We start from the raw sequence: 27,941 nt of genomic DNA, 5'->3' as shown, positions 1-27,941 counted from the left end.
TTATGTATTGACATGGATTTGTTCTCCGTGGTCATCTTGTCTGCCACCTTGCCTTAAAGGCCCAGTGCAGTCAAAAACTTGATTTCCCTGGGTATTTTATATATATATTTCCACACTATGAGGTTGGAATTGTTAAAATTATGATAATGCCCTTTTAGTGTAAGAGCTGTTTGAAAACACAGTTTTGGCCTGCCTGCATGGTGACATCACCAGGCAGTACATTAGTTAATAGACCATTAAATGGGTTGGTTGTTTAGCAACAAAACCGACACGTGCAACTATGGGGCAAAACAGACGGGGTAAACTATATTTCGTCACCAAATGTTTATTGAAAACATAAATACATTTGCACAATGAGTACTTATTCTCTCTCAAATACATTGTTACAGTTGTTGGTTAGCTAGCTGGCGAATTTGAGCCATATTAACATTGACATGAAATAAGTCAAAACACCGCAAAACAAGACATGGTATCAAGAACAAGATACAACTAGCTGAAACGAGCCACCTATGATTCCCCACATGGCAGCTTCTTGTCATTGTTACTAGCTATCTGACTGTTCATAATCATAACTAAACAGTGCTTCAAATCAAATGTTCTTTGTCACATGCTTTGTAAACAACAGGTGTAGACTTACAGTGAAATGCTTACTTAAGGGTCTTTTTCCAACAATGCAGTTTATTTTTTTATTTGTATTTATTTTATTTAACCTTTATTTAACTAGGCAAGCCAGTTGAGAACAAATTCTTATTTTCAATGACAGCCTTGGAACAGTGGATTAACTGCCTTGTTCAGGGGCAGAACGACAGATTTGTACCTTGTCAGCTCGGGGGTTTGATCTAGCAACTTTTCAGTTACTGGCCCATTGCTCTATCCACTAGACTACCTGCCGCACCGTTAAAGATAAAGATTTTTTTAAATTACTAGACATAGTGACACAAGGTATAAATACACAGTGAATAACAAGTACAAATAACATGGCTATATACCGGGAGTACCAGTACCGAGTCGATGTGCAGGGATACCAGGAAATTGAGGTAGCTATGTACACATAGGTATGGGTAAAGTGACTAGGCAACAGGATAGATAATAGACTGAGCTGTAGCAGCAGCATATTATGGTGAGTGTGTGTGTGTATATGGTATCAGTATGCATGTTATGTATGTGGGCATATTTAGTGTGTGTGTGTGTGTGTGTGTAAGTATGTGTATAGGTAGTGTCCAATGTGTGTCAGTGCAAGATAGTTAGTTCAAAAAGGGTAAATTCAGGTAGTTTGGGTAGCCATTTGATTAGCTATTTAGCAGTCTTATGTTCAGGGTCCTGTTGGTTCCAGTCTTGGTGCACTGGTAACGCTTGCTATGCAGTAGCAGAGAAAACAGTCTATGGCTTGGATGGCTGGAGTCTTTGACAATTTTTGGAGCTTTCCTCTGACACCGCCTGGTATAGAGGTCCTGAATGGCAGGGAGCTTGCCCCTAGTGATGTACTGGGCCGTACTCACCACCCTCTGTAGCGCCTTGCGGTCCGGTGCCTTGCAGTTGCCGTGCCAAGCGGTGATGCAGCTAGTCAAGATGCTATCAATGGTGCAGCTGTAGAACTTTTTGAGGATCTGAGAGCCCATGTCAAATCTTTTCAGCCTCCTGAGGCGGGAGAGGCACTGTCGTTCCTTCTTCACAACGGTGTAGGTGTGTTTAGACCATGTTAATTCCTTAGTGACGTAAACACAGAGGAACTTGAACTTTCTCGACCCACTCCACTACAGCCCCATCGATGTGGATGGGGCGTGCTTGCCCCTCTGTTTCCTGTAGTCTACGATTAGCTCCTTTATCTTGCTGACGTTGAGGTAGAGGTTGTTGTCTCTGACCTTCTAACTGAAGGCTGCCTCGTAGTTGTTGATTATTCCTACCACCGTCGTTTCGTCAGCAAACTTGATGATGGTGTTGGAGTCATGTGCGACCACACAGTTGTGGGTGAACAGGGAGTACAGGAGGGGACTAAGCACACACCCTTGAGGGGCCCCCGTGTTGATGGCCAGCGTTGCAAATGTGTTGTTGCCTACCCTCGCTGCCTGAAGGCAGCCCGACAGGAAGTCCAGGATCCAGTTGCAGGGGTAGATGTTCCATCCCATGGTCCAGAGCTTGATGCTGAGCTTGGAGGGGACTATGGTGTTGAATGCTGAGTTGTAATCAATGAACAGCATTCTTACATAGGTATTCCTTTTGTCCAGGTTGGTGAGGGTTGTGTGGAGTGCAATAGAGATTGCGTCATCTGTGGATCTGTTGGGGGGATATGCGAATTGGAGGTGTCTGGGATGATGATGTTGATGTGAGTCAAACCAGCCTTTCAACCTATTTCATGGCTATAACTGTGAGTGCTACGTGGGCGATAGTCATTTAGGTAGGTTACCTTGGTGTTCTTGGGCAAGAGGACTACTGTGGTCTGCTTGAAACAAGCAGTGCAAGATCACCTAGTCGTTTCTGCTACGGAGAGCGAGATCACCCAGTCGTTTCTGCTACGGATAGCAAGATCACCCAGTCGTTTCTGCTACGGAGAGCAAGATCACCTAGTCGTTTCTGCTACGGAGAGCGAGATCACCCAGTCGTTTCTGCTACGGAGAGCGAGATCACCCAGTCGTTTCTGCTACGGAGAGCAAGATCACCCAGTCGTTTCTGCTACGGAGAGCAAGATCACCCAGTCGTTTCTGCTACGGAGAGCGAGATCACCCAGTCGTTTCTGCTACGGAGAGCGAGATCACCCAGTCGTTTCTGCTACGGAGAGCAAGATCACCCAGTCGTTTCTGTTACGGAGAGCAAGATCACCCAGTCGTTTCTGCTACGGAGAGCAAGATCACCCAGTCGTTCCGGCCACATCAATGCAGCTATTTTTGTTTATTTTCAATTAAAATGGTCGGAAGTAATCACCATAAGGTACTTACTTGTTTCCCAGAAATGACTCAGTATCTCTCTCGTTCTAGTCTCTGACAACTCACCACCTCTCATAAACCATGCTGTCTGTCCTTTTTTTCCACTGTTCTCTGACCTGAAATGGCAGGCTCCCTGTCTCCAGGCTGTCATTTGTGTTCAGAAGGAACCTCTTGAGGGAGGTGGGACTATAAACACATAACACAATACTAGTACCCATGCACATTGCCTAATTGTAACTCGTTATTGTTATTCACTGTGTATGTATTTCTCGTATCAATAAAATAAATACGAATTTAAAAAATAAACTGCATTGTTGGAAAAGGACCCGTAAGTAAGCATTAAACTGTTAGTCTACACCTGTTGTTTAAGCATGTGACAAATAAAATGTTATTTTGATTTGATTTTACTTAGACCATCTACAAGACAAAACATCTATCTTTGTGTTTGATTGTTTTGTGATTGATCTACTAAAATGACTTGTGAACTATAGTTGCCATTTGTAGTGTTCTATAGAAAAAAGTGTTCTAGTCTCTGTGTTGTGTGACATTATCTTTCTGACCTGTGCCCCACTTATCTCGACCAGTGGCGTAGCCAGAAATTTGTTGTTGGGTGGGCCTGCAGAAATTTGTCCTGACCCCCAATTTTATTTTTGACATTTTGCCATGGAACAGAGACAAATGTGCAGTTTATAGCTAATCTCATATTATTCTACACATTTTGGCATGTTGCTGTTTTAAAGCAAATTTCCTGCAATTCTACACATTTTGCCATAGGATAAAGAGGAACGTGTGCAGCTTTTTTAGCTCATCTCATGCTATTCTACACATTTTGCCATGAAGGTGAGAGAAATGTAGGATTTTTTAAGCTAAAATATAGGTGTGTTGACTGTGATAAAGGCACTGGATTATGAGCTGTCTTGTTTGCTAAAGGAACAAATGAAATAGCTAGTGGCATGGTGCATATAGCCATAAAAGCACAGTGACATATCCCTCAATGCAGTCATATTCGTTGCTCATTGGGGTGTGGCTTTCAGTTAGTTCTTTTTGGTATGTGATGTCATTCCATGTCATCTGTTCTGTTATATTTAATCAAATCTGACTAACCCAGTGTACTGCTTGCTATGAATTCTGATAGTTTTTGCATATTTAGGTAAAAAGACAATGTTCCATTTGGAACACTGACAAGTAAAGAGCATAAAAAAATATTTAAATAAATAATACAAAATCTGAGTGGACTTCTTCTTTTTTTCTGATTGGACCCACCCAGGCTCAGCCTTTCCTACACCTCTGATCTCGACACTGCTTGCAGTCACATGTGGAGGCCATTGTTTACAATCCACAGGGCCTCTATTCAGGACAGGTATTTATGTGCAGATGGGAACCCGTCAGGATCCTCTTCTGGACGCTAAAGGACAAACACGCAAGCGAAAACAAGCATAGGATACACATAGCTATCTACATGTACACTGCCAACACCAACAATGCTGTTGTTTTCTCAAAGGTGTTCATTTGGGATATTTCACCATTTCTACTGGTTTGTAAAAAAAAATAATGTTTTTTAAATCTATCATGTCCCTTGGACAAATAATAAAATAATATTTTCTCTGAGTGACTTGGCTTGTAGGTGGGTCAGCACAATTTATGGTAACATGGTCGATGTCTTTGTTTTAGTCCCTGTTATCACAGTACATTTTAGAGACATTACCTCCTTATCACTATGAACACAACAGAAGAAACACAAGTTCACAACAGTGCTATAACCCTGATATACAGTAAGCCTCCCAACCCTTCTCATTTTCCAGTCATGTCCAGCTGCTGCTTGCCAACCATTTCTGAGACTGTGTTCGGTCGGCAGCTAACGAGTCTGGGCGCCTCACTCTCGGAGTGCGCGCTACAGCTGTTGCTGTCGCCTAAGGGAAGGGTAGTGGTCGTGTCTTCCCCTACGTGCCTCTGGCAGCACCCCAGCCCCTCACTCAGGCCCCCCAACAGCCGCATCAGTGCCAACCTCAGCTCCCGGCAGCGCAGGGCATACAGCAGTGGGTTGACGGCTGAGTTGACCAGGCACATGGTGCTGCAGAAAGCAAAGGCCCTCTGCTGGACATGTGTGAGCTGCACCGAGACATCTGCCAGCATGAAGGAGAGGGTCGGCAGCCAACAGCCCACCATGATAAGCAGAATCAGGCCCAGGGTACGTGCCAACCGAATGTCCAGCCGCATGCGGGCCTGACCACGGGTAGGCACCCCCTGGAGGCCCGTCATGGAGGCCTCATGCCGATTGGCCCTCCACAGGATCAGGGCGTAGGCGCTCAGGATGAGTGACAGCAGCACCAGGATGAAGCTGACCCAGCAGGCCAGATAGCGGTGGTCGATGTATGGGAAGAGGCGCGAGCAGGGCGGGCTGAGCCCTGTGGGGCACCTCCAGCCCATCAGAGGGAGGAAGGAGATGAGGATGGTGGTGCTCCACAGGGCAAGGAGAGCAAACAGGGCCCTGCGGCGCGTTAACACCACTTTATAACTCAACGCCTGATGTATACACAGATAGCGGTCCAGAGCAGTCAACAGAAGACTACCCACCGAGCCGGTGAAAGCCATCGTCACCCCGCCCAGCTTGAAGAGGTAGGCGTTGGGGCCGTCAAGGCGGTGGAACAGGTGGAAGTCCAGGAAGCTGCTGGTGAAGAAGCAGCTGGCAAAGACGTCGGCCAGGGCCAGGCTGCTGATGAAAAGGTAGGAGGGACGCTGTCGCAGGGTGGCGGTGGCGGCGATCACACCCAGGACCAACGCATTCTCCAGGAAAGTGAAGGGTCCGGCCAGGAAACAGATGGAGCCGATGGCTGTCTTCTCCACCTCGAACAGAACCATATAGCACTTCAGGTCCGCACAGGACCGGTTGACTGTTGACACAGGAATACAATTCAGACATCAGTGATTGGCTTATGTTGTATGGCAGCCAATGTGAACTCACATTATCAATCATCATCATCATCATATGTAATATTTATTTTTAATATCAAAGAATATTTAAAGAGATGCAGTTATTGTATTATAAGTAATTCTATTTAAAATATGATGACAATATTCTAATATACATACCCAGAGCTGATGTGGGGCTGCTGCCATTGTCTTCGGACATCATGGCCCCTACAGGCTTGTCCCATCCATCCATCTCTTATAGGTCAGGGGTTAGCTCTGAGATCTACTTAGAGGTGCAGAGTGGAAATGTATGAACATTGTTCTCATACTGTATGTACCCATAGAAATTCAGATGGGTCAAAAGTCATCAGACAGTACCAAGTATGACCACTGGATGGAGACATTATCTGATTACTTAAACAGAACTTCCTGAATGGTGCATCTTAAATTGTACATCCTTTTCGCATTCCCGTTCCTCGCTTCCTTCTCAAAACGCATTGGAGGAGACGGTCCAAGGGGAGGAACCTCTGACCCTTTCCTCCAATGCGTTGTCAGAAGGAGTTGCCTCCTAATTGCCACCTTCCTGAATCGTTTCAGGGTCTCTTCATGGCGAAAATATGCTAATAAATGGCTTGTGAATGTGTTCATTCAAAACCAATTATTGTTCTATTTTTTATTATCGTTGATATTTTTTTCTCTGCTGTAAATTGACAGAGTATTGTTTTGAGGTGATGAAACAGGTCTGTGTGTTCAAATATATTCCTATTAGAAGAAAATGAAATCCACCAAAAACAAGCTTCAGACATTCTGTGGAAACATAACCATTTAAACACGGGGACCTGTTTGATCACCTCAAAACAATACTCTGTCTATTTACAGCAGAGAAAAATCCATCCCTTCTAGCCCACCTCAAGAGGCACGGTACAAACAAACACATTATCAATAGACATAAAGCTACCTCTAGATATCTCTCACTTCGACCTTGAGGCTCTCACTTGAAGTGAATGAATTGGGTGGTGACTTCCTGAGAAAAAATATATACATTTTTATCATTACTGGAGACAATGATGTGATTCATAGTAACCACATGAGTGGGCTTGGTGGAAAGAGCCTTGCAGATGGCCTCTGGTCATCATTTCCAGCTGTTGATGGAAGTACATTAGGTTAGAAAGACAGTGTTGAGTTGGGTCTCACCAGGCCACGGTCATTAAGGTCTAGTACAGTCAGACTAAGCTTGGAAAGCATATCCTCATCCTCTCTATGCACTATAGCAAGGGTCCCCAATTACATTAAGCCATGGGCCGATTTTCTTCATGAGCGGATGGTCGGGGGGTCCCGAAACATAATTATAAATAATTTGTACAAATTGACCTCAAGTAGCCCAAATAGATACAGTATTTGACAAAAATAAAATAATTTCAAACCTTGATTACATTGGGATATGATCGCATACACTGAGTGTACAAAACATTAGGAACCCCTGCTCTTTCCATGACTTAGACTGAGTGCCATTCAGAGTGCGAGTGGGCAAGACAACATTTCTAAATGCCTTTGAACTGAGTATGGTAGTAGGTGCCAGGCGCACCGGTTTGAGTGTGTCAAGAACTGCAACGCTCCTGGGTTTTTCGAGCTCAACAGTTTCCCGTGTGTATCAAGAATGTTCCCCCAAAGGACATCCAGCCAACTTGACACAACTGTGGGACACATTTGGCCAGCATCCCTGTGGAACGCTTTTGACACTGAGTCCATGCCCCGACGAATTGAGGCTGTTCTGGGGGCAAAAGTGGGTCCAAACTCAATATTAGGAAGGTGTATGTCTCTCCTATATATGCGTGGGAATACTTAGGAACATATTTCCAAAATGGAAATAACTTTGAGCTGATTCCCTAGTGATTTTACGGATCAAAATGTAAATATTGCTCCCAGCGTTGATCAAAGCTCAGAATGCTTATTCTTGATCTGACTGAGTTCTAACCGCGCTTGCCTCTATGGGAACAAGTGGAATAATGTTCGCCTGCGCCCCCCTGGATTTGCCTCCCTGAAGTGAAACAAACTACCCCAGCTCGCAGTCGGCTCAATAGGCAACTAGTCTAGAGATGCTGCTGCAAACTCACTGCACACCCCTCTACTCCTCAATGCAGAAGAAGTGCAGAATATATCATTTGTTTCCTGTGTACACACTTTGTCTCCTGAAAACAAACGTACATGCTCCCTTGAGAACCTTTAGGATCTCGAAATGAAGTCAGTTGGCACTCTGAAGTTGAGCCAGACCATGATGAAGTGTGCCTACCTGCGGCGACAGGTGTGGTAGAGACTTCCAGCGTTTGCTCTGTGAATCCTGCAGGAGATTATTTTGATCCGGTAGGAGTGAGATTTTTGGAAAAAGTGGATTCCTGCTTTTTGGCTGTTGTGTCAAGCTGGGTAAAGGACAAACTGGGAATGGTTAGATCTGTGAAAGTTTTGAGGAGTGGAATTTTTTTATTTTTGTGCATCCTCGGCCCAGAGGAAGCGGGCGCAACCTGTGTAGTGCTTTGTTCTCTGGAGCAGGGCACCGCTAAAAGGAGTGATCAGTGGGGGAACGTTGATTGTAGAGGTGGATCAAATGAAAAATAATATTCCTGGTGTTTGTGACACCTGTCTTTTGGTGAGACCCGGTGGAAATGACGAGACTGAGAATACCTTGTCTGTCTTGTTGCGCTTTGACACAGAGGTTAGGTTATATTTGCTATTCTGTGCGGGCCTATGTTACGAACCCGCTACAGTGATTTAGGTGCCAAGAATTCGGACATGTTGTAGAAGGGAGTTCCCACGATGTTTGAAATGTTTAGGAGGACATAGTCAGAGGAAGTGTACAGTCGGGATAGAGAAGGCACTGTGTGACAACTGTGGGGGTGTCCATACAGCAGGTGATCCAAAGTGCCCTGTGTAAGAGCGACAGGTTGAGATTGCCAGAGTTACAGTGGGGCAGAAAGTTTCCTATGCTGTGGCAGTGAAGAGAGTAGAGGATAGCCCAAGGGTAGGCCTGAAGAGCGCCAGTGAGTAGGCCTGAAGAGAGGGATCCAGAGAGGATGAGTAAGGTTGGATTTCTTGCATTTATAGCCATGGTGATCAACTGCACTGCGCTGATGAAGTTGGATCTAGTAGTTGCAGCAGCAGATTTTAGAGCAGAAGATCTACATGAGGTTTTCAGAGAAGGGGTTCCATCCTCCCAGGCCAATGTCCTGGTGTACGATCGTAGATGGGGAGGGGGGGGGTTGGGGATAGTGTATAGGTGCAGGGTCAGATGGGCGGGGGGGCGGGTTGGGGATAGTGTATAGGTGCAGGGTTAGATGTTGGGGTTTGGGGATAGTGTATAGGTGCAGGGTTAGATGGGGGATTTTGGGGATAGTGTATAGGTGCAGGGTTAGATGGGGGAGGTTGGGGATAGTGTATAGGTGCAGGGTTAGATGGGGGTTTTGGGGATAGTGTATATGTGCACGGTTAGATGGGGTGTTTTGGGGATAGTGTATATGTGCAGGGTTAGATGGGGGGTTGGGGATAGTGTATAGGTGCAGGGTTAGATGGGGGGTTTTGGGGATAGTGTATAGGTGCAGGGTTAGATGGGGGGTTTTGGGGATAGTGTATATGTGCAGGGTTAGATGGGGGGTTTTGGGGATAGTGTATATGTGCAGGGTTAGATGGGGGGTTTTGGGGATAGTGTATAGGTGCAGGGTTAGATGGGGGGTTTTGGGGATAGTGTATAGGTGCAGGGTTAGATGGGGGGTGGGGATAGTGTATATGTGCAGGGTTAGATGGGGGGTTTTGGGGATAGTGTATAGGTGCAGGGTTAGAGGGGGGGGTTGGGGATAGTGTATATGTGCAGGGGTAGATGGGGGGTTTTGGGGATAGTGTATAGGTGCAGGGTTAGATGGGGGGGGGGGGGTAGTGTATAGGTGCAGGGTTAGATGGGGTGTTTTGGGGATAGTGTATAGGTGCAGGGTTAGATGGGGGGTTGGGGATAGTGTATAGGTGCAGGGTTAGATGGGGGGGGGGGGGTAGTGTTTAGGTGCAGGGTTAGATGGGGGGATTTGGGGATAGGCTATAGGTGCAGGGTTAGATGGGGGGTTTTGGGGATAGTGTATAGGTGCAGGGTTAGATGGGGTTTTTGGGGATAGTGTATAGGTGCAGGGTTAGATGGGGTTTTTGGGGATAGTGTATAGGTGCAGGGTTAGATGGGGTGTTTTGGGGATAGTGTATATGTGCAGGGTTAGATGGGGGGGGGTTGGGGATAGTGTATATGTGCAGGGTTAGATGGGGGGTTATGGGGATAGTGTGTATGTGCAGGTTTAGATGGGGGGTTATGGGGATAGTGTGTATGTGCAGGGTTAGATGGGGGGTTATGGGGGTAGTGTATAGGTGCAGGGTTAGATGGGTTTTTGGGGGGATAGTGTGTATGTGCAGGGTTAGATGGGGGGTTATGGGGATAGTGTATAGGTGCAGGGTTAGATGGGGGGTTATGGGGATAGTGTGTATGTGCAGGGTTAGATGGGGGGTTATGGGGATAGTGTGTATGTGCAGGGTTAGATGGGGGGTTATTGGGATAGTGTGTATGTGCAGGGTTAGATGGGGGGTTATGGGGATAGTGTGTATGTGCAGGGTTAGATGGGGGGTTATGGGGATAGTGTGTATGTGCAGGGTTAGATGGGGGGTTATGGGGATAGTGTGTATGTGCAGGGTTAGATGGGGGGTTATGGGGATAGTGTGTATGTGCAGGGTTAGATGGGGGGTTATTGGGATAGTGTGTATGTGCAGGGTTAGATGGGGGGTTATTGGGATAGTGTGTATGTGCAGGGTTAGATGGGGGGTTATTGGGATAGTGTGTATGTGCAGGGTTAGATGGGGGGTTATGGGGATAGTGTGTATGTGCAGGGTTAGATGGGGGGTTATGGGGATAGTGTATAGGTGCAGGGTTAGATGGGGGGGTTTTGGGGATAGTGTGTATGTGCAGGGTTAGATGGGGGGTTATGGGGATAGTGTATAGGTGCAGGGTTAGATGGGGGGTTATTTGGATAGTGTGTATGTGCAGGGTTAGATGGGGGGTTATGGGGATAGTGTGTATGTGCAGGGTTAGATGGGGGGTTATGGGGATAGTGTGTATGTGCAGGGTTAGATGGGGGGTTATGGGGATAGTGTATAGGTGCAGGGTTAGATGGGGGGGTTGGGGATAGTGTATAGGTGCAGGGTTAGATGGGGGGTTATGGGGATAGTGTGTATGTGCAGGGTTAGATGGGGGGTTGGGGATAGTGTATATGTGCAGGGTTAGATGGGGGGTTTGGGGATAGTGTATAGGTGCAGGGTTAGATGGGGGGTTATTGGGATAGTGTGTATGTGCAGGGTTAGATGGGGGGTTGGGGATAGTGTATAGGTGCAGGGTTAGATGGGGGGTTGGGGATAGTGTATAGGTGCAGGGTTAGATGGGGGGTTATGGGGATAGTGTGTATGTGCAGGGTTAGATGGGGGGGTTATTGGGATAGTGTGTATGTGCAGGGTTAGATGGGGGGTTTTGGGGATAGTGTGTATGTGCAGGGTTAGATGGGGGTTTTGGGGATAGTGTATAGGTGCAGGGTTAGATGGGGGGTTGGGGATAGTGTATAGGTGCAGGGTTAGAAGGGGGGTTTGGGGATAGTGTATATGTGCAGGGTTAGATGGGGGGTTTTGGGGATAGTGTATAGGTGCAGGGTTAGATGGGGGGTTGGGGATAGTGTATAGGTGCAGGGTTAGATGGGGGGTTTGGGGATAGTGTATATGTGCAGGGTTAGATGGGGGGGTTGGGGATAGTGTATATGTGCAGGGTTAGATGGGGGGTTTTGGGGATAGTGTATAGGTGCAGGGTTAGATGGGGGGTTGGGGATAGTGTATAGGTGCAGGGTTAGATGGGGGGTTTTGGGGATAGTGTATAGGTGCAGGGTTAGATGGGGGGTTTTGGGGATAGTGTATAGGTGCAGGGTTAGATGGGGCGTTTTGGGGATAGTGTATATGTGCAGGGTTAGATGGGGGGTGGGGATAGTGTATAGGTGCAGGGTTAGATGGGGGTTTTTGGGGATAGTGTGTATGTGCAGGGTTAGATGGGGGGATTTGGGGATAGTGTATATGTGCAGGGTTAGATGGGGGGTTTTGGGGATAGTGTATATGTGCAGGGTTAGATGGGGGTTTTTGGGGATAGTGTATAGGTTCAGGGTTAGATGGGGGGTTTTGGGGATAGTGTATAGGTGCAGGGTTAGATGGGGGGTTTTGGGGATAGTGTATAGGTGCAGGGTTAGATGGGGGGGTTGGGGATAGTGTATATGTGCAGGGTTAGATGGGGGGTTGGGGATAGTGTATAGGTGCAGGGTTAGATGGGGGGTTATGGGGATAGTGTATAGGTGCAGGGTTAGATGGGGGGTTGGGGATAGTGTATAGGTGCAGGGTTAGATGGGGGGTTTTGGGGATAGTGTATATGTGCAGGGTTAGATGGGGGGTGGGGATAGTGTATAGGTGCAGGGTTAGATGGGGGGTGGGGATAGTGTATAGGTGCAGGGTTAGATGGGGGGTTTTGGGGATAGTGTATATGTGCAGGGTTATATGGGGGGTTTTGGGGATAGTGTATATGTGCAGGGTTAGATGGGGGGGTTTGGGGATAGTGTATATGTGCAGGGTTAGATGGGGGGTTTGGGGATAGTGTATAGGTGCAGGGTTAGATGGGGGGTTTGGGGATAGTGTATAGGTGCAGGGTTAGATGGGGGGGTTTGGGGATAGTGTATATGTGCAGGGTTAGATGGGGGTTTTTGGGGATAGTGTATAGGTGCAGGGTTAGATGGGGGGTTTTGGGGATAGTGTATAGGTGCAGGGTTAGATGGGGGGTTTTGGGGATAGTGTATAGGTGCAGGGTTAGATGGGGGGGTTGGGGATAGTGTATATGTGCAGGGTTAGACGGGGGGTTGGGGATAGTGTATAGGTGCAGGGTTAGATGGGGGGTTTTGGGGATAGTGTATATGTGCAGGGTTAGATGGGGGGTGGGGATAGTGTATAGGTGCAGGGTTAGATGGGGGGTGGGGATAGTGTATAGGTGCAGGGTTAGATGGGGGGTTTTGGGGATAGTGTATATGTGCAGGGTTATATGGGGGGTTTTGGGGATAGTGTATATGTGCAGGGTTAGATGGGGGGGTTTGGGGATAGTGTATATGTGCAGGGTTAGATGGGGGGTTTGGGGATAGTGTATAGGTGCAGGGTTAGATGGGGGGTTTGGGGATAGTGTATAGGTGCAGGGTTAGATGGGGGGGTTTGGGGATAGTGTATATGTGCAGGGTTAGATGGGGGGTTTGGGGATAGTGTATAGGTGCAGAGTTAGATGGGGGATTTGGGGATAGTGTATATGTGCAGGGTTAGATGGGGGGTTTGGGGATAGTGAATAGGTGCAGGGTTAGATGGGGGGGGGTGTTGGGGATAGTGTATAGGTGCAGGGTTAGATGGGGGGTTTTAGGGATAGTGTGTATGTGCAGGGTTAGATGGGGGGTTTGGGGATAGTGTATAGGTGCAGGGTTAGATGGGGGGTTTTAGGAATAGTGTATAGGTGCAGGGTTAGATGGGGGGTTTTGGGGATAGTGTATAGGTGCAGGGTTAGATGGGGAGTTTTGGGGATAGTGTATAGGTGCAGGGTTAGATGGGGGGTTTTGGGGATAGTGTATAGGTGCAGGGTTAGATGGGGGGTTTTGGGGATAGTGTATAGGTGCAGGGTTAGATGGGGGGGGGGGGTTTGGGGATAGTGTTTAGGTGCAGGGTTAGATGGGGGGGGGGGGGGGGGTTGGGGATAGTGTTTAGGTGCAGGGTTAGATGGGGGGTTGGGGATAGTGTATATGTGCAGGGTTAGATGGGGGGGTTTGGGGATAGTGTATATGTGCAGGGTTAGATGGGGGGTTTGGGGATAGTGTATATGTGCAGGGTTAGATGGGGGGTTTGGGGATAGTGTATATGTGCAGGGTTAGATGGGGGGTTTTGGGGATAGTGTATAGGTGCAGGGTTAGATGGAGGGTTATGGGGATAGTGTATAGGTGCAGGGTTAGATGGGGGGTTGGGGATAGTGTATAGGTGCAGGGTTAGATGGGGGGTTTTGGGGATAGTGTATATGTGCAGGGTTATATGGGGGGTTTTGGGGATAGTGTATATGTGCAGGGTTAGATGGGGGGGTTATTGGGATAGTGTGTATGTGCAGGGTTAGATGGGGGGTTTTGGGGACGGTGTATATGTGCAGGGTTAGATGGGGGGTTTTGGGGATAGTGTATATGTGCAGGGTTATATGGGGGGTTTTGGGGATAGTGTATATGTGCAGGGTTAGACGGGGGGTTTCGGGGACGGTGTATATGTGCAGGGTTAGATGGGGGGTTTGGGGGATAGTGTATATGTGCAGGGTTATATGGGGGGTTTTGGGGATAGTGTATATGTGCAGGGTTAGATGGGGGGTTTTGGGGATGGTGTATATGTGCAGGGTTAGATGGGGGGTTTTGGGGATAGTGTATATGTGCAGGGTTAGATGGGGGGTTTGGGGGATAGTGCATATGTGCAGGGTTAGATGGGGTGTTTGGGGGATAGTGTATATGTGCAGGGTTAGATGGGGGGTTTGGGGATAGTGTATAGGTGCAGGGTTAGATGGGGGGTTTTGGGGATAGTGTATATGTGCAGGGTTATATGGGGGGTTTTGGGGATAGTGTATATGTGCAGGGTTAGATGGGGGGTTTTGGGGATGGTGTATATGTGCAGGGTTAGATGGGGGGTTTGGGGGATAGTGTATATGTGCAGGGTTAGATGGGGTGTTTTGGGGATAGTGTATATGTGCAGGGTTAGATGAGGGGGTTTTGGGGATAGTGTATATGTGCAGGGTTAGATGGGGGGTTTTGGGGATAGTGTATAGGTGCAGGGTTAGAGGGGGGGGGTTGGGGATAGTGTATAGGTGCAGGGTTAGATGGGGGGTTATGGGGATAGTGTATATGTGCAGGGTTAGAGGGGGGGGTTGGGGATAGTGTATATGTGCAGGGTTAGATGGGGGGTTATGGGGATAGTGTATAGGTGCAGGGTTAGATGGGGGGTTATGGGGATAGTGTATATGTGCAGGGTTAGATGGGGGGTTATGGGGATAGTGTATAGGTGCAGGGTTAGAGGGGGGGGTTGGGGATAGTGTATAGGTGCAGGGTTAGATGGGGGGTTATGGGTATAGTGTATAGGTGCAGGGTTAGAGGGGGGGGGGGGTTGGGGATAGTGTATAGGTGCAGGGTTAGATGGGGGGTTATGGGGATAGTGTATATGTGCAGGGTTAGATGGGGGGTTTTGGGGATAGTGTATATGTGCAGGGTTAGATGGGGGGTTATGGGGATAGTGTATAGGTGCAGGGTTAGATGGGGGGTTTTGGGGATAGTGTATAGGTGCAGGGTTAGATGGGGGGTGGGGATAGTGTATATGTGCAGGGTTAGATGGGGGGTTTTGGGGATAGTGTATAGGTGCAGGGTTAGAGGGGGGGGTTGGGGATAGTGTATATGTGCAGGGGTAGATGGGGGGTTTTGGGGATAGTGTATAGGTGCAGGGTTAGATGGGGGGGGGGGGGGGGTAGTGTATAGGTGCAGGGTTAGATGGGGTGTTTTGGGGATAGTGTATAGGTGCAGGGTTAGATGGGGGGTTGGGGATAGTGTATAGGTGCAGGGTTAGATGGGGGGGGGGGTAGTGTTTAGGTGCAGGGTTAGATGGGGGGATTTGGGGATAGGCTATAGGTGCAGGGTTAGATGGGGGGTTTTGGGGATAGTGTATAGGTGCAGGGTTAGATGGGGTTTTTGGGGATAGTGTATAGGTGCAGGGTTAGATGGGGTTTTTGGGGATAGTGTATAGGTGCAGGGTTAGATGGGGTGTTTTGGGGATAGTGTATATGTGCAGGGTTAGATGGGGGGGGGTTGGGGATAGTGTATATGTGCAGGGTTAGATGGGGGGTTATGGGGATGGTGTGTATGTGCAGGTTTAGATGGGGGGTTATGGGGATAGTGTGTATGTGCAGGGTTAGATGGGGGGTTATGGGGGTAGTGTATAGGTGCAGGGTTAGATGGGTTTTTTTGGGGATAGTGTGTATGTGCAGGGTTAGATGGGGGGTTATGGGGATAGTGTATAGGTGCAGGGTTAGATGGGGGGTTATGGGGATAGTGTGTATGTGCAGGGTTAGATGGGGGGTTATGGGGATAGTGTGTATGTGCAGGGTTAGATGGGGGGTTATTGGGATAGTGTGTATGTGCAGGGTTAGATGGGGGGTTATGGGGATAGTGTGTATGTGCAGGGTTAGATGGGGGGTTATGGGGATAGTGTGTATGTGCAGGGTTAGATGGGGGGTTATGGGGATAGTGTGTATGTGCAGGGTTAGATGGGGGGTTATTGGGATAGTGTGTATGTGCAGGGTTAGATGGGGGGTTATTGGGATAGTGTGTATGTGCAGGGTTAGATGGGGGGTTATTGGGATAGTGTGTATGTGCAGGGTTAGATGGGGGGTTATGGGGATAGTGTGTATGTGCAGGGTTAAATGGGGGGTTATGGGGATAGTGTATAGGTGCAGGGTTAGATGGGGGGGGTTTGGGGATAGTGTGTATGTGCAGGGTTAGATGGGGGGTTATGGGGATAGTGTATAGGTGCAGGGTTAGATGGGGGGTTATTTGGATAGTGTGTATGTGCAGGGTTAGATGGGGGGTTATGGGGATAGTGTGTATGTGCAGGGTTAGATGGGGGGTTATGGGGATAGTGTGTATGTGCAGGGTTAGATGGGGGGTTATGGGGATAGTGTATAGGTGCAGGGTTAGATGGGGGGGGTTGGGGATAGTGTATAGGTGCAGGGTTAGATGGGGGGTTATTGGGATAGTGTGTATGTGCAGGGTTAGATGGGGGGTTGGGGATAGTGTATATGTGCAGGGTTAGATGGGGGGTTTGGGGATAGTGTATAGGTGCAGGGTTAGATGGGGGGTTATTGGGATAGTGTGTATGTGCAGGGTTAGATGGGGGGTTGGGGATAGTGTATAGGTGCAGGGTTAGATGGGGGTTTTGGGGATAGTGTATATGTGCAGGGTTAGATGGGGGGTTGGGGATAGTGTATAGGTGCAGGGTTAGATAGGGGGTTATGGGGATAGTGTGTATGTGCAGGGTTAGATGGGGGGTTTTGGGGATAGTGTGTATGTGCAGGGTTAGATGGGGGTTTTGGGGATAGTGTATAGGTGCAGGGTTAGATGGGGGTTGGGGATAGTGTATAGGTGCAGGGTTAGAAGGGGGGTTTGGGGATAGTGTATATGTGCAGGGTTAGATGGGGGGTTTTGGGGATAGTGTATAGGTGCAGGGTTAGATGGGGGGTTGGGGATAGTGTATAGGTGCAGGGTTAGATGGGGGGTTTGGGGATAGTGTATATGTGCAGGGTTAGATGGGGGGGTTGGGGATAGTGTATATGTGCAGGGTTAGATGGGGGGTTTTGGGGATAGTGTATAGGTGCAGGGTTAGATGGGGGGTTGGGGATAGTGTATAGGTGCAGGGTTAGATGGGGGGTTTGGGGATAGTGTATATGTGCAGGGTTAGATGGGGGGGTTGGGGATAGTGTATATGTGCAGGGTTAGATTTGGGGTTGGGGATAGTGTATAGGTGCAGGGTTAGATGGGGGGGGGGTTGGGGATAGTGTATAGGTGCAGGGTTAGATGGGGGGTTATGGGGATAGTGTATGTGTGCAGGGTTAGATGGGGGGTTTTGGGGATAGTGTATATGTGCAGGGTTAGATGGGGGGTTTTGGGGATAGTGTATAGGTGCAGGGTTAGATGGGGGGTTTTGGGGATAGTGTATAGGTGCAGGGTTAGATGGGGGGTGGGGATAGTGTATAGGTGCAGGGTTAGATGGGGGGTTTGGGGATAGTGTATAGGTGCAGGGTTAGATGGGGGGTTATTGGGATAGTGTGTATGTGCAGGGTTAGATGGGGGGTTGGGGATAGTGTATAGGTGCAGGGTTAGATGGGGGGTGGGGATAGTGTATAGGTGCAGGGTTAGATGGGGGGTGGGGATAGTGTATAGGTGCAGGGTTAGATGGGGGGTTTGGGGATAGTGTATAGGTGCAGGGTTAGATGGGGGGTTATTGGGATAGTGTGTATGTGCAGGGTTAGATGGGGGGTTTTGGGGATAGTGTATAGGTGCAGGGTTAGATGGGGGGGTTGGGGATAGTGTATAGGTGCAGGGTTAGATGGGGGGTTGGGGATAGTGTATAGGTGCAGGGTTAGATGGGGGGTTATGGGGATAGTGTGTATGTGCAGGGTTAGATGGGGGGGTTATTGGGATAGTGTGTATGTGCAGGGTTAGATGGGGGGTTTTGGGGATAGTGTGTATGTGCAGGGTTAGATGGGGGTTTTGGGGATAGTGTATAGGTGCAGGGTTAGATGGGGGGTTGGGGATAGTGTATAGGTGCAGGGTTAGAAGGGGGGTTTGGGGATAGTGTATATGTGCAGGGTTAGATGGGGGGTTTTGGGGATAGTGTATAGGTGCAGGGTTAGATGGGGGGTTGGGGATAGTGTATAGGTGCAGGGTTAGATGGGGGGTTTGGGGATAGTGTATATGTGCAGGGTTAGATGGGGGGGTTGGGGATAGTGTATATGTGCAGGGTTAGATGGGGGGTTTTGGGGATAGTGTATAGGTGCAGGGTTAGATGGGGGGTTGGGGATAGTGTATAGGTGCAGGGTTAGATGGGGGGTTTGGGGATAGTGTATATGTGCAGGGTTAGATGGGGGGGTTGGGGATAGTGTATATGTGCAGGGTTAGATGGGGGGTTGGGGATAGTGTATAGGTGCAGGGTTAGAGGGGGGGGGGGGTTGGGGATAGTGTATAGGTGCAGGGTTAGATGGGGGGTTATGGGGATAGTGTATATGTGCAGGGTTAGATGGGGGGTTTTGGGGATAGTGTATATGTGCAGGGTTAGATGGGGGGTTTTGGGGATAGTGTATAGGTGCAGGGTTAGATGGGGGGGTTTTGGGGATAGTGTATAGGTGCAGGGTTAGATGGGGGGTTTTGGGGATAGTGTATAGGTGCAGGGTTAGATGGGGGGTGGGGATAGTGTATATGTGCAGGGTTAGATGGGGGGTTTTGGGGATAGTGTATAGGTGCAGGGTTAGAGGGGGGGGTTGGGGATAGTGTATATGTGCAGGGGTAGATGGGGGGTTTTGGGGATAGTGTATAGGTGCAGGGTTAGATGGGGGGGGGGTAGTGTATAGGTGCAGGGTTAGATGGGGTGTTTTGGGGATAGTGTATAGGTGCAGGGTTAGATGGGGGGTTGGGGATAGTGTATAGGTGCAGGGTTAGATGGGGGGGGGGGGTAGTGTTTAGGTGCAGGGTTAGATGGGGGGATTTGGGGATAGGCTATAGGTGCAGGGTTAGATGGGGGGTTTTGGGGATAGTGTATAGGTGCAGGGTTAGATGGGGTTTTTGGGGATAGTGTATAGGTGCAGGGTTAGATGGGGTTTTTGGGGATAGTGTATAGGTGCAGGGTTAGATGGGGTGTTTTGGGGATAGTGTATATGTGCAGGGTTAGATGGGGGGGGGTTGGGGGTAGTGTATAGGTGCAGGGTTAGATGGGGTTTTTTGGGGATAGTGTGTATGTGCAGGGTTAGATGGGGGGTTATGGGGATAGTGTATAGGTGCAGGGTTAGATGGGGGGTTATGGGGATAGTGTGTATGTGCAGGGTTAGATGGGGGGTTATGGGGATAGTGTGTATGTGCAGGGTTAGATGGGGGGTTATTGGGATAGTGTGTATGTGCAGGGTTAGATGGGGGGTTATGGGGATAGTGTGTATGTGCAGGGTTAGATGGGGGGTTATGGGGATAGTGTGTATGTGCAGGGTTAGATGGGGGGTTATTGGGATAGTGTGTATGTGCAGGGTTAGATGGGGGGTTATGGGGATAGTGTGTATGTGCAGGGTTAGATGGGGGGTTATGGGGATAGTGTGTATGTGCAGGGTTAGATGGGGGGTTATTGGGATAGTGTGTATGTGCAGGGTTAGATGGGGGGTTATGGGGATAGTGTGTACGTGCAGGGTTAGATGGGGGGTTATGGGGATAGTGTATAGGTGCAGGGTTAGATGGGGGGGTTTTGGGGATAGTGTGTATGTGCAGGGTTAGATGGGGGGTTATGGGGATAGTGTATAGGTGCAGGGTTAGATGGGGGGTTATTTGGATAGTGTGTATGTGCAGGGTTAGATGGGGGGTTATGGGGATAGTGTGTATGTGCAGGGTTAGATGGGGGGTTATGGGGATAGTGTGTATGTGCAGGGTTAGATGGGGGGTTATGGGGATAGTGTATAGGTGCAGGGTTAGATGGGGGGGTTGGGGATAGTGTATAGGTGCAGGGTTAGATGGGGGGTTATTGGGATAGTGTGTATGTGCAGGGTTAGATGGGGGGTTATGGGGATAGTGTATATGTGCAGGGTTAGATGGGGGGTTATTGGGATAGTGTGTATGTGCAGGGTTAGATGGGGGGTTTTGGGGATAGTGTGTATGTGCAGGGTTAGATGGGGGTTTTGGGGATAGTGTATAGGTGCAGGGTTAGATGGGGGGTTGGGGATAGTGTATAGGTGCAGGGTTAGAAGGGGGGTTTGGGGATAGTGTATATGTGCAGGGTTAGATGGGGGGTTTTGGGGATAGTGTATAGGTGCAGGGTTAGATGGGGGGTTGGGGATAGTGTATAGGTGCAGGGTTAGATGGGGGGTTTGGGGATAGTGTATATGTGCAGGGTTAGATGGGGGGGTTGGGGATAGTGTATATGTGCAGGGTTAGATGGGGGGTTTTGGGGATAGTGTATAGGTGCAGGGTTAGATGGGGGGTTGGGGATAGTGTATAGGTGCAGGGTTAGATGGGGGGTTTGGGGATAGTGTATATGTGCAGGGTTAGATGGGGGGGTTGGGGATAGTGTATATGTGCAGGGTTAGATGGGGGGTTGGGGATAGTGTATAGGTGCAGGGTTAGATGGGGGGTTTGGGGATAGTGTATATGTGCAGGGTTAGATGGGGGGGGTTGGGGATAGTGTATATGTGCAGGGTTAGATGGGGGGTTTTGGGGATAGTGTATAGGGGCAGGGTTAGATGGGGGGGTTTGGGGATAGTGTATAGGTGCAGGGTTAGATGGGGGGTTTTGGGGATAGTGTATAGGTGCAGGGTTAGATGGGGGGTTTTGGGGATAGTGTATAGGTGCAGGGTTAGATGGGGCGTTTTGGGGATAGTGTATATGTGCAGGGTTAGATGGGGGGTGGGGATAGTGTATAGGTGCAGGGTTAGATGGGGGTTTTTGGGGATAGTGTGTATGTGCAGGGTTAGATGGGGGGATTTGGGGATAGTGTATATGTGCAGGGTTAGATGGGGGGTTTTGGGGATAGTGTATATGTGCAGGGTTAGATGGGGGTTTTTGGGGATAGTGTATAGGTGCAGGGTTAGATGGGGGGTTTTGGGGATAGTGTATAGGTGCAGGGTTAGATGGGGGGTTTTGGGGATAGTGTATAGGTGCAGGGTTAGATGGGGGGGTTGGGGATAGTGTATATGTGCAGGGTTAGACGGGGGGTTGGGGATAGTGTATAGGTGCAGGGTTAGATGGGGGGTTTTGGGGATAGTGTATATGTGCAGGGTTAGATGGGGGGTGGGGATAGTGTATAGGTGCAGGGTTAGATGGGGGGTGGGGATAGTGTATAGGTGCAGGGTTAGATGGGGGGTTTTGGGGATAGTGTATAGGTGCAGGGTTAGATGGGGGGTTTTGGGGATAGTGTATAGGTGCAGGGTTAGATGGGGGGGTTGGGGATAGTGTATATGTGCAGGGTTAGACGGGGGGTTGGGGATAGTGTATAGGTGCAGGGTTAGATGGGGGGTTTTGGGGATAGTGTATATGTGCAGGGTTAGATGGGGGGTGGGGATAGTGTATAGGTGCAGGGTTAGATGGGGGGTGGGGATAGTGTATAGGTGCAGGGTTAGATGGGGGGTTTTGGGGATAGTGTATATGTGCAGGGTTATATGGGGGGTTTTGGGGATAGTGTATATGTGCAGGGTTAGATGGGGGGGTTTGGGGATAGTGTATATGTGCAGGGTTAGATGGGGGGTTTGGGGATAGTGTATAGGTGCAGGGTTAGATGGGGGGGTTTGGGGATAGTGTATAGGTGCAGGGTTAGATGGGGGGGTTTGGGGATAGTGTATATGTGCAGGGTTAGATGGGGGGTTTGGGGATAGTGTATAGGTGCAGGGTTAGATGGGGGGTTTGGGGATAGTGTATATGTGCAGGGTTAGATGGGGGGTTTGGGGATAGTGAATAGGTGCAGGGTTAGATGGGGGGGGTGTTGGGGATAGTGTATAGGTGCAGGGTTAGATGGGGGGTTTTAGGGATAGTGTGTATGTGCAGGGTTAGATGGGGGGTTTGGGGATAGTGTATAGGTGCAGGGTTAGATGGGGGGTTTTAGGAATAGTGTATAGGTGCAGGGTTAGATGGGGGGTTTTGGGGATAGTGTATAGGTGCAGGGTTAGATGGGGAGTTTTGGGGATAGTTTATAGGTGCAGGGTTAGATGGGGGGTTTTGGGGATAGTGTATAGGTGCAGGGTTAGATGGGGGGGTTTTGGGGATAGTGTATAGGTGCAGGGTTAGATGGGGGGGGGGGGGTTGGGGATAGTGTTTAGGTGCAGGGTTAGATGGGGGGGGGGGGGGGGGGGGTTGGGGATAGTGTTTAGGTGCAAGGTTAGATGGGGGGTTGGGGATAGTGTATATGTACAGGGTTAGATGGGGGGGTTTGGGGATAGTGAATATGTGCAGGGTTAGATGGGGGGTTTGGGGATAGTGTATATGTGCAGGGTTAGATGGGGGGTTTGGGGATAGTGTATATGTGCAGGGTTAGATGGGGGGTTTTGGGGATAGTGTATAGGTGCAGGGTTAGATGGAGGGTTATGGGGATAGTGTATAGGTGCAGGGTTAGATGGGGGGTTGGGGATAGTGTATAGGTGCAGGGTTAGATGGGGGGTTATGGGGATAGTGTATAGGTGCAGGGTTAGATGGGGGGGGGGGGGGGGGGGGGTTGGGAGAGTGTATAGGTGCCGGGTTAGATGGGGGGTTATGGGGATAGTGAATAGGTGCAGGGTTAGATGGGGGGTTGGGGATAGTGTATAGGTGCAGGGTTAGATGGGGGGTTTTTGGGGATAGTGTATATGTGCAGGGTTATATGGGGGGTTTTGGGGATAGTGTATATGTGCAGGGTTAGACGGGGGGTTTTGGGGACGGTGTATATGTGCAGGGTTAGATGGGGGGTTTGGGGGATAGTGTATATGTGCAGGGTTATATGGGGGGTTTTGGGGATAGTGTATATGTGCAGGGTTAGATGGGGGGTTTTGGGGATGGTGTATATGTGCAGGGTTAGATGGGGGGTTTTGGGGATAGTGTATATGTGCAGGGTTAGATGGGGTGTTTGGGGGATAGTGTATATGTGCAGGGTTAGATGGGGGGTTTGGGGATAGTGTATAGGTGCAGGGTTAGATGGGGGGTTTTGGGGATAGTGTATATGTGCAGGGTTATATGGGGGGTTTTGGGGATAGTGTATATGTGCAGGGTTAGATGGGGGGTTTTGGGGATGGTGTATATGTGCAGGGTTAGATGGGGGGTTTGGGGGATAGTGTATATGTGCAGGGTTAGATGGGGTGTTTTGGGGATAGTGTATATGTGCAGGGTTAGATGAGGGGGTTTTGGGGATAGTGTATATGTGCAGGGTTAGATGGGGGGTTTTGGGGATAGTGTATAGGTGCAGGGTTAGAGGGGGGGGTTGGGGATAGTGTATAGGTGCAGGGTTAGATGGGGGGTTATGGGGATAGTGTATATGTGCAGGGTTAGAGGGGGGGGTTGGGGATAGTGTATATGTGCAGGGTTAGATGGGGGGTTATGGGGATAGTGTATAGGTGCAGGGTTAGATGGGGGGTTATGGGGATAGTGTATATGTGCAGGGTTAGATGGGGGGTTATGGGGATAGTGTATAGGTGCAGGGTTAGAGGGGGGGGTTGGGGATAGTGTATAGGTGCAGGGTTAGATGGGGGGTTATGGGTATAGTGTATAGGTGCAGGGTTAGAGGGGGGGGGGTTGGGGATAGTGTATAGGTGCAGGGTTAGATGGGGGGTTATGGGGATAGTGTATATGTGCAGGGTTAGATGGGGGGTTTTGGGGATAGTGTATAGGTGCAGAGTTAGATAGTGGTGTATTTTAAGTGTCCAATCTGCCCTCTGACCTGCGAAAGATGGAAATATGCAATACAGCATCTAGTCTGCCAGATTTTCACACGAAGAAGAAAACGCTGTTTGCGAGATGCTGGCCGAAAGGCAATTTTGTCAACTTGACCATCCCGCTACTCCTGCCATGTCAAACAAAAACTGACTCTTAGAGAATAAGTTCGCAACTGGTAAATACGCGCTTCCAGATAAACTATACAGTTCATTTGGAAAGTATTCAGACCCCCTGACTTTAACCATATTTTGTTACGTTAGACTTTTTCTAAAATGGATTAAATTGTTTTTTTTTCCTTCATCAATCTACACACAATACCCCATAATGACAAAGGAAAAACAGGTAAGACGTTTTTGCAAATGTATAATAAATAAAAAAAACTGGAAATACCATATTTACGTAAGTTTTCAGACCCTTTACTCAGTACTTTGTTGAAGCACCTTTGGCAGTGATTACAGCCTCAAGTCTTCTTCGGTATGAAGCTACTAGCTTGGCACATCTGTATTTGTGGAGTTTCTCCCATTCTTCTCTGCAGATCCTCTCAAGCTCTGTCAAGTTGGATGGGGAGAATCGCTGCACAGCTATTTTCAGGTCTCCATAGATGTTCGATCAGGTTCAAGTCCGGGCTCTGCTGGGCCACTCAAAGACTTGTCCCGAAGCCAGTCCTGCGTTGTCTTGGCTGTGTGATTTGGGTCATTGTACTTGTGGGAAGGTGAACCCCAGTCTGAGGTCCTGAGCGCTCTGGAGCAGGTTTTCATCAAGGATCTCTCTGTACATTGCTCCGTTCATCTTTCCCTCAATCCTGATTAATCTCCCATTCCCTGCCGCTGAAAAACATCCCCACAGCATGATGCTGTCACCATGCTTCACCGTAGGAATGTGGGCCAGGTTTCCTCCATACATGACGCTTGGCATTCAGGCCCAAGAGTTCAATCTTGGTTTCATTAGACCAGAGAATCTTGTTTCTTATGGTCTGAGAGTCTTTAGGTGCCTTTTGGCAAATTCCAAGCGGGCTGTCACGTGTCTTTTACTGAGGAGTGGCTTCCGTCTGGCCACTCTATCATAAAGGCCAGATTGGTGGAGCGCTGCAGAGATGGTTGTCTTTCTTAAAGGTTCTCCCATCTCCACAAAGGTACTCTGGAGCTCTGTCAGTGACCATCAGGTTCTTGGTCACCTCCCTGACTTTGGAGATAGTGTATAGGTGCTTTTGCTCAGTTTGGCTGGGAGGACTGCTCTAGGAAGAGTCTTGGTGGTTCCAAACTGATGGAGGCCACTGTGTTTTTGTACCCTTCCACTGTGTTTTTGTACCCTTGTACCCCTTGTATATGTTAGATATATGTTTTATATTTTCCCTTATTCATTTTTCCCCGCTAACCCTTCCCTACTTGGAGTAAACTAATGGACAACAATACTTATGCTTCCACTTCCAGTTTATACATACTACATACATTTCAGACAGTATATTTTACATTAATTATCTTTAGTTTTTTTCGTCCCAGCTTTCAGCTACCCTCTAACCCTCCCATCTATCTTTGAAGACCATCCAGTTGATTTCTGTCTGCCATATATTTTTACACAGTGCTGTGATGTTTCACTAAAGTTATGAACCTTTCTATTCTCATAGTTTCTACAGATTGTACATTAAAAATGATCACCTTTGCTAAGAACATTATTATGTTATTGATCGATTGACTATGACTCATTAAATCACCCAGCAGTGCTATTTGCCGAGTTAGCTCTCAGTAAATGTTGGATTTGTGTTTTTTGTATATCGATTTAGGTGAATGAACCTACAGCAGGTGATAATGGTTAATTTTTGTCGTTTTTTTTCTGTTCTCCAAATAGCCGTTTTAAAGTTTTTAAATTGTATAGAAATGCAGTCAATGAGCTTCAACTTTCAAAAAGAATCTCGCTAAAACTCGAACTCTAGTTACGGCCCTGCTGTGTCTATAGTAATAGGACATTCATAACCAGACAAATAGGTCACTTTTTTACGGCATTGCACCAGTGCCCCACTTTTTGCTTACATTTTGTTTTCATTTTATGAGGTTCTGAATGATCATCATTATTATTTTCTCCATCACAAATATCTGCTTTATGAAAGTACATTTTGGAATATGGGGGCTGGAGAAATAGGAAGTAAATTACTTTTTACAGAGACCCTTATTGACCTTAGTGACAATATTTCTAAATCTGCTTGAGGGAGATGACGGCCGAGTATATGCAATCTGCTTATTACACCACGTTAGGCTTCTTCTCTCTGTGTGGACCTGAAATATTTTTTGATTGACAGTTCACAGTAGACTACTTTTCTGTTCCTCATAGGTACTTGGACCACTCATACATATCTTAAGTAATGCAAAGTACACAATACCTATTACTGAGTAAGGACTCATGGGTAATATCTTAGATTTACAGTATGACCACAGAGACATTTCAAAAATATGTTGAAACCTAGTGTGTCAACTGAGTTGTGACACTGCCACAAGGCAAGAAGACTTTCACAGACTGATGTTTTAAACAGTCACTTTAAAACATGCAATGAGGTACCAATTCATAAATGCTATTAAAAAACAGAACACATGGGTTACAGACTGATCTGGGTCACAGACTGAACATCAGACAGCATCATCTAACATCTATATACATGCAAAATCCTAAGGAGAGCATGCTTTGTGCTTCAGAACCTAACAATCATGCTCTCACGTTCAGCATTTTCCTCATAACAGGTTTCAAACATATTGTGCAAATAATCATTTGCTCTATGATGCTCAGAAACCACAAGGTAGTGTTTTTGCCCTGTGTGGGGTGGACTGTATCGTAGTATAAAATAATACAAGAATAAAGGCAGGTGCTTACCTTGTGTGGATGCTTTTCTGTCAGTTCTGTTGTGGTGTAGGAGGAAGACAGACTAAACTGGTGATCTCGTCTACAGCGCCACTGAGTTCCATCTAACTCCTCTCCCCAGAACCAGTCGGTGACTTGAGTGAGTGAGGGAGAGAGAGAGAGAGCGAGAGAGACTGATGTCTGACCGTTTGCAGTCCCTGAAGTAGTAACATGTTCATGCCTTCTGCCTTTTGGGCTCATTGTAATGGCTGGAATGGAATCAATGGAACGGTATCAAATACATCAAACATATGGAAACCACATGTTTGACTCCGTTCTGTCTGTTCCATACCAGCCGTCCTCCTGTAGCTCCTCCCACCAGCCTCCACTGGTCCACAGAGACATTGGCATAAGTGTCAGCACAAATGTTGAAACATACTGTGCCAACTGAGTTGTGACACTGCAACAAGGCAACAAAACTTACACAGACATATACATTCTAAACAGTCACTTTAAAACATGCAACGAGGTACCAAATCCGACAGCATCAGCCCTTGACTTTTTCCACATTTTGTTATGTTACAGCCTTATTCTAAAATTGATTTGTTTTTTCCCCCCATCAATCTACACACAATGTTCCATAATGACAAAGCAAAAACAGGTTCTCAGACATTTTTTGCAAATGTTTTAAAAATAAAAAACATGAAATATCACATTTACAAAAGTATTCAGACATTTTACTCAGTACTTTGTTGAAGCACCTTTGGCAGCGATAAGAGCCTAAAATCTTCTTGGGTATGACCCTAAAAGCTTGGCACACCTGTATTTGGGGAGTTTCTCCCATTCTTCTCTGCAGATAATCTCAAACTCATTGGATTTGGAGCGTCACTGCACAGCAATTTTCAGGTCTCTCCAGAGATGTTTGATCGGGATCAAGTCCAGGTTCTGACTGGGTCACTCAAGGACATTCAGAGACTTGTCCCGAAGCCACTCCTGTGTTATC

General features: G+C 48.0%; 1 protein-coding gene across 2 annotated transcripts; it reads right to left on the bottom strand.

Moving 5' to 3' along the window:
• Window positions 1-305: 305 nt before the first annotated feature.
• LOC129837116 (cannabinoid receptor 2-like) lies at window positions 306-27,426 on the bottom strand. Of its 2 annotated transcripts, none has more exons than XM_055903031.1 (4): window positions 26,972-27,426; window positions 6,790-6,855; window positions 6,012-6,117; window positions 306-5,812 (listed from the first exon to the last, which is right to left on the bottom strand). In XM_055903031.1, exons 3-4 carry the CDS (start codon window positions 6,082-6,084, stop codon window positions 4,713-4,715), a joined length of 1,173 nt encoding a protein of 390 aa, XP_055759006.1. In that variant the 5' UTR covers window positions 6,085-6,117; window positions 6,790-6,855; window positions 26,972-27,426; the 3' UTR covers window positions 306-4,712. The 2 variants fall into 2 exon arrangements, with proteins under 2 accessions (XP_055759006.1, XP_055759007.1); XM_055903032.1 differs by having other exon boundaries at window positions 6,012-6,114.
• Between the last annotated feature and the right edge of the window lie 515 nt (window positions 27,427-27,941).

Source organism: Salvelinus fontinalis, chromosome 38 (assembly GCF_029448725.1).
Source record: "Salvelinus fontinalis isolate EN_2023a chromosome 38, ASM2944872v1, whole genome shotgun sequence".
Taxonomy (NCBI): Eukaryota; Metazoa; Chordata; class Actinopteri; order Salmoniformes; family Salmonidae; genus Salvelinus; species Salvelinus fontinalis.
Note: the sequence above shows the minus strand (reverse complement) of the source record. Positions and strands in the feature narration are given on the sequence as shown.